The sequence below is a fragment of the Haliaeetus leucocephalus genome, unplaced genomic scaffold (assembly GCF_000737465.1).
Source record: "Haliaeetus leucocephalus isolate CR32 unplaced genomic scaffold, Haliaeetus_leucocephalus-4.0 Scaffold351, whole genome shotgun sequence".
Taxonomy (NCBI): domain Eukaryota; kingdom Metazoa; phylum Chordata; class Aves; order Accipitriformes; family Accipitridae; genus Haliaeetus; species Haliaeetus leucocephalus.
This window is the reverse complement of record NW_010972787.1, coordinates 2284302-2295939: the sequence shown is the minus strand read 5'-3', so window position 1 is coordinate 2295939 and position 11638 is coordinate 2284302. Positions and strand designations below refer to the sequence as shown.

At 37.9% G+C, this 11638-nt stretch overlaps 1 protein-coding gene across 1 annotated transcript in view; it reads left to right on the top strand.

The window, feature by feature from the left end:
* Positions 1-224: 224 nt before the first annotated feature.
* MICU2 (mitochondrial calcium uptake 2) overlaps positions 225-11638 on the top strand; it is a 63268-nt gene continuing 51854 nt past the window's right edge. The window contains exons 1-3 of the mRNA XM_010572797.1: positions 225-252; positions 1072-1272; positions 5635-5682. Of these exons, the coding sequence (XP_010571099.1) occupies positions 225-252; positions 1072-1272; positions 5635-5682 (277 nt within the window). The remainder of the gene's footprint in view (positions 253-1071; positions 1273-5634; positions 5683-11638) is intronic.

Genomic DNA, 11638 nt, shown 5'->3' with positions numbered 1-11638 from the left:
CTGGAAGATGTGATGCAGCACCTCGGCAGGGCATGCCCGAGGCTGTACCGCTCCTCTGCATCACGCAGCGAGTAATGCCACGGGCACTGACCCAGCTGCAGATCCATCTTGTTATTTACTGACTTGTTTCAAGTATGTTCAAGTTGGGATCTTGGTACTTAGCCTTGGATTTTCTTGCTTTTCCTTCACCTTCTCACATCTTTGAACAGTCCTAAAATTAAGCGATGCTGCTGGTGGTAAAATTGTTCCATGGTTAATGTTCAAATACATACAGTGTGTTCTGAATTTTAGAGTGTATCGTTTTCCTGTCGTCACTTACTATCTCTGAAATCCTAAAATGTAAACGAGACTGTTTCACTGTGTCTGTGTCCTCTCTTGCTGCCAGTAAGTGCTGTTACTACTTGTCAGAGTGTCTGTCAACTTGCATGATTTCAGTCATGAGTCTCTCAATATTTAAGGGGGGGGGAAGTTGGAATATTTTTGTTTGCTTGACTAGTTGAATCTTTGGGTTTGGCAATACAATCTCTGACTCTTTTGTCTGTGTTTTCATTGCTTTTCCCATTTTTCTAACTTCTCTGAAAGATAGGCCCATATTTAAACTAGAACATCTTACTTTCCCATCTTAGGAGTTGCTCCACAACTTGATAATTAACTTCAAGAGTGGATCATTTGCACGGATGCAGAGCACATTTCAACCTTTACTGAGCCAGTTGCTAAACTGGCAAAATACTGTGTGCTGTTTGGTCAGTTTAGTTTTTTGTTGAGTTAGCGAGCTGAATTTGACTCAGCAAGAGTCCAACAAGTAGCAGAGCTGGCAAACGAGGGGGTGCAGAAGAGCAGGGGAATGGGAAGCAATGTCAGCCTTTGGTGACAGCAAGCCATTAATTTGGCTCAGCTGTGTTGCTAAGGCATGCTCTCAGTGAAGCCAAAATATACTTTGAATGCTATATAAGCATGTCATTCATTAAGACCACGCCATAAAAGCTTTAATTTCTGGTAGTCTCTTGTTGTGGCTACCCACAAAATATTGAGGTTAATCAAGATCGGGTATAAGATTCTTTCTAATTACAGAGTTGGTCTACAGATACAACCATCTTTCTGCATGGATTTTTTTTCTGTTTCAGAAGGAAGATGTCATTAATGTGGAAAGGGATGAAAGACTGTCTCTTCGGAAGCATCGCTTCATGCATTTCGCATCATTGGAATATGAAGGAGAATATTACATGACACCAAGAGATTTCTTGTTCTCAGTAATGTTTGATCAAGTTGAACGTAAGTTGTTTTCTTATCATTGTATTTGTGAAGGAGAAGAAACTTGCAGGTCCCCTTAAAGATGTAATTTGCAAATCACTGGGATAAGATACTTTATCTGACATAAATCATCAGAAGCCAATTTATAAATGTTGTACATATGGATTCTCACAGGCACCACCACCCTTTACACCAGTGAAGTGAGGCTGATGATTTAGAAATCTGGTGACTTGATGATGGTATTAAGTCTCTGCATAATTTGCATGTCTGATCAGTATGTAGTTCCTCAAGTACTTACATACCACAGAAAATAGGAAGACTGTAATATAATAGCGTTCATACCATTCCTGGCCCCGTTATCAGTCTATCCGCTTCACCAGAAAGTACTCTGTGACCTTTTTTCTTAGAAGAAGCAGTGATGAGAGTGACTTGAGTGAGCATAATGAAGCATTGAGCTCAGCTCTAGGTTTCTAGTTTCAAATCTCCTCTGGTTTATACGAAAGCTAGTTAAGAACAAATCAAAATTGTATACATGATTTTAAAAAAATACTTTTAAAAGCATGCTTTCTGAGGAGAAGATAGGACCAGCACACAAATAACAAAGTGCATAGATTGTTGTCCTCCTTTCCTCCTGTTTTTCTGGCCTCATTAACTCTGCCTCATTCCTTCAGCTTCTTTTATCTGTCTTTGTATCATCTTCTGTAATTTCCATGTTACAATAATTTTTTTGAATTATACATTTTTTTTTCTCAAAAGACTTGGCTTTTTACAGCTTTCCCAAGAATTTTATGCTTTAGAAAGGTTAAGTTCTCCATGTTTCAGAGAGGATTGTCACTCAGAGGACAAATACTCTGTTAGTACGTCTGCTGAGGGAAAGAGGGGGAAATCTCAACTTGTAATCGTTGTTTGCTGCAGTGTGCATACACTGACCAGCAGACTGTGTTGTCTAGCAAAAGCCATTCATAGCCTGGGATGCTTTGCCCAGCTAGCAGCGAATGTCTGAGGGACTTGGGGGTATTGAACAGGAAATCCAGAAGGGAATTCAAGGTACTGTGGAAAGGCTTGAGAGACGGGGAGGAAGAAGGAGACCTGGACGCACTTTGATTCAGGCCTGTGGGAAACCTGGGGCAGAACAGAGTTTACTGAGCTGCAAGTGGTCAAAGAATAGGACAGAAAAATCTGTAATAAAAGAAGTTCTCTTGCGTCTGCCAAAAATCTATAGGTGATAAGGATACACAGCTTCACTGCTGACACACAACTTCTAATATTATACAAAGCTGGATATAAATCCTTAGGAGGACTTTATGACCTTGAGAGTCATGGAGCCTCTTAAAATAACTTTTTTTTTTTAATACATAGCTAACAGAAAGAGTTCTTTCCCCTTCAAAACTTAGGACATTCAGTTAAAAATGTAGAAGGGATTTTCTTTTGAGTTTTCTAGCCTGAAACACTGAAAGACAGTGACTACTGCAATTTTCAGTTTTGAAGGTGTGGATTTCAGGCAGTTGTCTGTGAAAGAAAGGTTAGAAAAATAAGTGTTTTTCAGTCTTAGCAGTTCATACATATTAATCGGTTACTCCAACTATAATAGTACACATGCAGATTTTTAATGAAGTGGTATACGGGTAAGATTTATTTGTAATGCAGCCAAGTTAATTTCAGTTACTTTGCTAATATGAGTAGGAAACAGCGTTAAACGGAAAAGAAAAAATAATGACAAGAAAAAAACATGTGAACAAAAAAAATCTTTGCACTAATGCATATTTAGCATTTCAAATTGAGGTCAGGCTTACAACAATAGTATCATAGACAATTCATAGAAAAATGTTAATACTTGAATCTAATGCTCCTAAACACTTTTTTTAACCATCCTTGGTGTGGGTTCTTTGGCCAGTAGCATAAACACAATGGTAAGCAATTCTCTTCAAGTCATATTGTTTGGGATTTTAGGTTTTCCTGTAACTGCAAACAGAGGTAGCAGTTGTTAGCAGAGAAGTATGGCGTTTTAAGTATTTCAAAGGCAGTGGTTTGTTCATTGTGTTTAGAAGAGTTTCATATGAGACAAATAAACAGGCCTATCTCAAGTGTCCGTTCAGATATTTTCAGAGTAGATCCAAGATGGTGAACTTCACAGCAAAGTAGCAATTATTTTTTGAAACTTTCTGCTTATATCATAAAATTAATCCCCTGTCACCCTGAACAGTGGCTTTCAGGGTGATACTGCATACAAGTGGTGAGTCTTATAATGCTGAACTTAAAGCTGTAATGATTTGGTTATTCTCTACCTATTTTTTAATGAATCACTAATAAAACAAAAACAAAAACTCTTGGAAAATTTGAAGCACCCTGGCAGTAACCATTCATCTTCATAAATATTTGCTTGGAGTTTGCCAACTGGTTGCTATGTATAATAATATGAAAGTCTTAAGGCTGTTCTAAAGTTTTGTTTCTGCTGTCTTTTTTTACAGATAATAGGCAGGAACATATGACAAGGCTCACGAGCAATTTAGCTGTGTACACCAAGAAATGTTGCTGAGGTTGATCACAACGTTCTGTTGCTTTGTTCCTATTCAGAGATAAACACTCCCAAGGGGAAAAAAGGCAAGCAAAAAGAGGGGATGAGAAGCAGTTATGGGCTGGGAATAGGGGTCCTTGTCCAACAGCCTTGGGGTTTTTTGCTCACTGGTGATTGCCATTGGAGAAGTACTTTGAAATCTCATGTTAGTTTTTAGGCATAATTAAATTTAGAAGAAAGTAAACGTGGTGTTGTGTAAACCAGATCAATTGTTGGTGCTAGATCAAAAGTGCTGACGTTAGAAAATACCAAAATATTTCAGCTATGTCCAGATTGTCAAGTGCATTCCTGTACACAGTTGGGTGGAATTTATTACTGAAGCAAAAATCTTAGGTGTGCCCTTTGACAAGGTTGCAAAACATGCAATAAATTATGATTTATTATAGAACACTTTCCCAGATAAGAAAACACATGAACTGTAGTGCAAATATATCAACTGTCATCCAACCCAAGTGATCTTGAACCCTGCTTGATAGACCTTAGTTCACTAGTTGTGCTCATTTGTTTCCTGGTGCACGGGTTTCTCTATTACTCATTTTCTTTAAGGTAGGCCAAAAATTGTGAAATCTTGGCATTCCTCTTGATTAAATCACACCTGCAAAGTTATTTACTGTCAGGGTGATAATGAAGAAAAATATTTACAGTCTTGCCATCTAAGGAGAATCAGCTGATAACAAATGCAGAGTTTCCTGACAGATTACTTTGTTCTGCATATTGACAAAGCAGAAAGCTGTATGAAGGAAGAAAGGCACCGTCCAAAAAAAATTTGCTTGCTTTTAGATGCAGTGTTTCACACTGGATTATCTTTGTAAATATTTGCCCAATTCTATTACCGTTAGTTATTTTATGGAAGGAAGCAGCCACCTCTGTAAACAGTGGCAAACAGTAAATGAGACGTGATAGTGTGGCACAGCATGTGTGCTGGTACAAAACACCTATGACAGTGTTTTGTACCTGTTAATGCAGTGCCTACTAAATGACCATTGAGATTTTGGGATTCATGGCTGTATGCCATGTAATCTCCTGTTAAAACAATGTTACTACAGGGATTTGTGGCAAACCATTGCAAAACCAACCAAGTTCTTCTGGGTAATGTGTGGGATGTTCATGTAAACAGTTGTATCTGGTGCAATGATAGTTTAGTGAGAAAGTGTTTTCTGTTACTCTTCTTATCATGATGTAAAAACTCCTCAATGTCTCGTAATACCTAATAAGAATAATATGAACTTGCTGTGTTGTATCAGACATTCTAAGATTTTTTCTAAAATTTTAAGATAATGGGTATAAGAAAGATAAAGCTAAGCTCACTTACACTGAATTTTCATTACAATGCAGGAGTGTTTTTAAAAGACCCTTCCAGCTTCATGTAAAATCTGTGTTTTAAACAGTTGTGCCTGCTTAGGCTCATATTCCAGGTTATACAGCTAATACTGTGTTAGAGCTTCTCCATGGAAATATCATCTCTGGTGTGCTATTGTTGTAGAACATATAAGAAAATCTGTATTAAATTTTGAAAAGGACTACAGATAGAAGAATCCTTCAGAAAAGGAATATTTTGCAGTACATTAAATCTGGACTGTGTTTATGTTCATTTTTCTGGAGAAGATTATTCTATTCCAGAAATACCTTCCTCTTTCAAGTAGAATACAAATGTTCAGCTTAGCTTGTCTGATAACATTTGATACCTGGTAAATAAAGTTCTTGATCCTTCTGTATATACGCAGTCCAGATTTAATGCATCATAGCATCTTCACATCCTGAACCATTCCTTTATCTGCAGTAAAACAGATTTTCCTGTGTTCTTATAGCACCAGGGTGCCAGAGGCAGTATTTCCACAGTAAAGTCCTATCTGTTGGTGAGTATTAGTGTGTTGTAAGTTTGCTGGGAGAAGTTGTTTGAGTTGGTTAAGCTTTCTGTGAAAACATGGTTGGCGCAAGGTTGTGGTATGTTTGCAGGTTTGATATGATGTATGACTTTATGTTGTCACAGCATCAGTGTTGTTATGACTGTGAATAAATCTGAGGAAAGGATACAGTGCAAGGCTGCAATGGCTAGAAAAATTGGGTTCTCCATTGCCCTTAGAGGAGATCAGTGCTGGTGCTGTTGGTGGGGTTTGGAGAGCCAAGAGGGACCAGCCAGTAGATGGGCGCTTCAGAACGAGCTAAGTCAGTCTTTTTGTTTCTGGATCTCGAGTTTTTGCCTCTAGTGGGAGTTCAGATGCCTATGCTTAAGTGTCTTCATTTTGACCTGAATTTCATACACGGTAACTAATCAGACTGATACAAGTCATGCATGAGCGTCAGACCTAAAACCTAGGATTCATAAGATTTAAGCTTGTGTAAGTGATGAAGCTCCATATGGGACATGAGGATTGAAATGTTATATGGGGAGCCATTGGCAGAGCTGGGAACTGAATTCAATCCTCCTGAATTTCTAATGTGTTAACAAAGAGATCATTTTCTCTTTGTCTCTGCATTTAGTATTTTTTAGCACTGATACGTTGTCGTTGCTCAAATACTCCAAACACAGTAGAGAACTCTGCAAGCTGGGGTATGCAGGACAGAGATGACCCGTTGCCCAGTGCTAGATGGAAGGTAAACCAAAGCAAAGGTGAAGAAGCAATATGATGGTTTAAGGTCATTATATGAATCTCTTCTGAGTTTTAGAAAAATGAAACAAAATCAGCCATTTCAGCCAAAGCTTCTTAGTCATTGTTGTTTACTCATTTCTTAAAGTGGGGTTATGAGTGAAGGAAAGTAATGTTCCTGTTGAGGGGTCTGTACACGTAAGCAAAGATAAGCAGATTGCTGAAAATTTCTGCTTCTGTAACCAGCCCATACTGTGAATTTTTCATCTTCAGCTATCCTTCATCACCCAAACAGCATCAGGAAATCCTACCACAACCCTGAGAAAGTCTTTCAAATAACATATTCTATACATTTGGCCTTTTACTTTCTCTTAAGTGTCCAAATACAACATTAGAATTGATGTTGTGGATAAAATATTAGATCGTTGTGGATAAAATGTTGTACCTCAGCCAATTGTTGGTAAATAGATAAGCTAATTAAGATTTTTTTTCTTCTTTTCTCCTCAGCAATAGTTTGTTAAAACTGATAACTTAGTTACATAGGCTGTCTGATGCAACACTGATGATCTTCATGGGATTGGTTTATCTAAAAATTAATCTGAAGGGAAATAGATCTTTATCTAGAAACAGCAGAAATACTGCAGAAATTCTTAGAATCTTGATAATGTGTATTTACGTCTGGACATAAGCTTTGTTGTGAAATTAAAATAAAGACTAATGCATTTTCATAGCAGTTGCATCATGAGGTACTATGTAACAGAATCAGAGATGGGATTCTTGAGGGGAAATGGGGTCTTCCACCCCACAGCAATCAAATCTGATCTGTTGGCTAGGCTGCTTTTTTGGTGTATTAACCGCTGGCCACTGCACTGACTTATTTGTTTGCTTTTGTTTTTCAGAAAAACTTGTTAGGTTGAGAGTTCAAAAAAATAGATGCAAGAGGTGCTGTGATTAGAGCAGAGGTGTCAGGCAAGAGCTGGCTTCCAGTGCACGGTTGGATGGGGGAGCAGGAGGAAGGATTGAGCAGTGGGGTTTGGAGGAAAGGGAACCATGGACATTTAAGAAGAAGCAGGTTTTAGCACATCATTGCACTTGCACAGGGACAAGGTGTCCTTTTTTTCTCCCTGTTCCATTTCCATGCCTTGAACCATGCATGCTATGAGACAGTGCTGAAGGTACCTGGGATACGTACCTTGTAAGGTCAAATAAGAAAATATATTTTTGATCCTTAAAATTGTACTGACGTTGTATTAATTACATATGTATTTTTGTGGTTATGTCTGCATGAAAAGACAGTAAGGTTATAATAACCTCATGGCTTTGTTGTGATTAATTCTTATTTTTCCCTTTGTGGCATCGCTGACTAGCTGGAGAATGACGCAGAATCAGAGTTCTTGTCTCAATTGACTGCACTGCTTACTGATTAGATGTCCTGGTTTCAGCTGGGATAGAGTTAATTTTCTTTCTAGTAGCTGGTACAGTGTTATGTTTTGGATTTAGTATGAGAATAATGTTGGTAACACACTGATGTTTTTAGTTGTTGCTAAAAACTTTGGCAAGATGTTATGTTTTGAAAATACATTACTAGCTATTTAGCTTTCTGAAAAACAATTGTTAATGAGAAGATATATTGCAACTTCTCAATGAATGAAAGCAATTTTTTTAAAACTCAGCACAAAAATAGTACCAATAATAAAACTGGTCAGGCTTCAGCAGAGTTGTGAGCAAGAGGCAAGTGGTCTCAGCACACATCTTGAAGGATTTAGTTATTTAAAGTGTGAAAGTTATTGGTTATTTAATGGCATCTGAATGGAAAACAGATTCCTTGAAACGTATGAAACTATATTGTGCGCATACAGAATACTTGTAGTACAAGTAATGGAAAGATCTGGTTATTAATAACAGGAGTCTGCTTGTTGTATAAACATCGGCTGCCTTAGAATTTCAGAAGTCTTGCAACAGTTTCTGCTTTAGTCAAGTATTCCAGTTTTGTGACATACTACCGTGATATTTAAAATACTTAACAGAGAAGTCACTTTATTTTATACATATGAGCAAATTTCAAGAACTCATACAATCATTCTTGGTCTCTGAATAGTCTTCCTATTTGTAAAGATTTTTTATTTTTGTAGAACACCACACACTATTTCAACTACATTTATAACATACTGTCGGCATACCACAGAAAATATTTCTGGGATTTTTTCTGTCAAGGGTTCTGAACACTTCTTGACAGATTACTTCAGTATTTTTTTTTTTAATAAATTCAGTGGAACTTAATCAGTTCTGAAACATCCTGCTTAACTGACAATTAAGTCTTCACAGATGTAGCGTGAAAATCAGACTCAATGAATTTTTATCACTCTTAAATGTATTTTAATTTCTTGCAACATATGTCCTTAACACAGACAGGTATTGGTTTGTACCTAAGAAGTACAATCTGTTTTTAAAATTCCTTGGATTGCATTCAGATATTTAGAACTGATGGGGATCTGGCGGACCCTCGGTGGATGATATCAAGTGCCAGGAGTGCAGGTCAGGCTCCTGCCAAAATCTAGTATGCATTCTAGCCTCACATTTTCAGTTGTTTGTAACTCTCTCAGTGCTGATGGTTCTGTGCTTTTTCCTTAGGCCAACGCTGAATTTTTATTATATTAGTCATATGATTTCTGCTTTTTTGAAAAAGTAATCTTGATATAGACTGATTTTTTTTTCCCCCTGCACATTTTCATAAGGAATGTTACATTAGGGGTTTTTTTTTAAATATCTAAGGTAGAACCATCGAGTACCAATCACTTTCCTTCTAGGCAGTAATAGCAGGCAAGGTGTGCAGCCTGCTTTGGTAGGTGAGAGGAGCTGTCCTTACTTGCCAAATGGCTGTGGTCTCCAGGGAGACCTTTGAGAAGTTCCACTGCTCTCTCTTTGGAAAACACTGGCGTTGTTTTCCTAAGAGAGGAACTACCTGGGTTGTGCTCTCCTTTTTTGCTCCCCGCCCCTGCACCTGCAGTGGGTTATAGCACAGATTGTGCTCAGTAGCCTTTCTCATCTACTGTGAAACAAAAGCAAATACTGAGCTCAAAGACTTTTTTCCATGTGTAAAACACACAGGTTTCTCTTGTTAGAGCCACCTGCTTACGTGGCAGTGCCCTGTCTTGGGCTTACCAGCTTCGTTACTGCAGAGGAGAATACAGCCGAGAGCCAACTCTTAGTAATCGAATCCATCTGCCAACGTTGTCCAGTCCATCAGAGAGCTCTGGTCCTCACGCCACCATCCATAATACTGCTGAGCACCTTGTCATTCTGCTGGCTATGTCTTTAGTTATCTTTCCTCCAAGACCTGGAAAAGGCTTGTGCACCTGAAAGCATAATGATTTTTCAGCCATAGCTAACGAAAGATACCACATTTTCCAACAAATCCTGCCTTGGTTCTTACCAGGTGAAAGGTAATTCAGCATCATTGCTAGGTCCAAATGCATCCTAATTGGCCATTCTTGTTTCTTCTGGTTAGCTTATCAGTATATAGAAAATGCCAATATCCTGGGACTTTGTTCACCAAGAGCTGCGGTCCTACCTGGCTTAATAAAGATAAAAAAATGGGCTCCTTGTATGGGATTTGAACATAAAACATGGCCAAGCCAGCTGCCATTTGACTTTATCCAGACTATTTCAGTTGTCTTTCAGAAGAGCTGACATTTGAAGTCTTTGGTATGATTTAGCTTGTTTTCCCAAGTGCTAGCCTTCTTTTCAAGCCTTGAATTCACATCCTTTGTGCCAATACCTCTGATACTGCTGGAATACTGGGACAGTGGAGTCTTGCTGCTGCATTGGTATTGGCAAGTGCTAAGTAAGTCACGCATCCCACCAGAGAAACTGCCAGTTCCAGAAAACAGACAATTTTTGTCTTTTTTGTTCCTGTGCAAATGTTTTTTCGTTTTGTTTTTGGTTTTCCTGGGGAAGAGTGAGGTGTGTCTGTTCTTAACTGTGGACTGGATCCAAACAGTTGTGGGCCTGACAGAGCAGATTCTTATAATAGAGAATACTAAAATTAGTCATTTTGTCTCATGTGGATGGACATCTGCTTTTCCATTGGGACTGTATTTATTTACTGTGTCTGACAACTTCTGAACAGTCACCCACACCCTGACATAGCAATTATTTCTTCTCCATGGATTTTTTGGTGATAGAAAATGTGAGAGCTCACTTCTGGTTTGCTGTCACTTTCTTGGGAGAAAATAGAAAATCTGATTTTCAAAAATTTCATCTGCTTTTCTGGCTTTGTTCGAAATGGCAAAAGAGAACAACTATTTAGCAGGAAAGAGCAATGTTTTTTTCTGATGTGAATGGTGGTAAAGGCAGTCTCTGCTGTTGAAAAAGTAAGAGGGGCTTTTAAACCAGTATGGTCAATTTAGAAGTACAGTGGGCAACATAAAATTACTTTACTCTTTCACTAAAATCAAGCCATCTATTGTTTGCTTTTCATTTGCACCCACTTTGAGAATTGTAAAAAGCCTACTTAAAGTTTGATTCAAATTTCAATTCAATCTCTTTCCTCTGCAGCTAAAATGAATGCTCATTTCAGGAGGACGGTCCCTATTCTTTATGTCCAGTACTGCTTTAAGGAGGAAAAAGGATATCTGCTTAGTTGTACCAGTGTAAGAACACGTGTATTTTTTACCACAGCTCACCTAAGTTAACATGTAATATTTTGTAATGTGTTTTTAAGAATTTGTATTCTCTATTAGTGTGATACATAATGGCTTAGCATTTGTTTTTAGCATTTCATGGCTGTCAAAATTTATCATATATATTATAAAAGTAAGCTCCTATTTTAGCAGCTTTAAAACTTAAAATATAGACCTTTTATAAATTTTTCATGCTCAGTTTAAAATCATTTGTAACCACTGCTTATGTTGGAAAACAGTGACACAGCATCTCCTCTGTTGCTTGAAAACTCTTCTGATATCCCACCTAAAATTAATCACTGTCTGTTTAAACCCACTTGCACTTGTGCTAACACTTCCCATTACCTAAAATAGTTTTTTTTTTCCCTTTTGAATCTTAGCCCCATGATGCATTATAGATAATTATATTACCAGTCAGCACTGGTCTTAGGCAAACCCAAGCTTATTTTTATCTCCTCTAGCTGGGTGAGGCCATCGGTTCCATGGCTTTGTGTAGGTAGCTTTATTCCATGCTTTTCTGAATTTGATTTCTTTTTATAAAG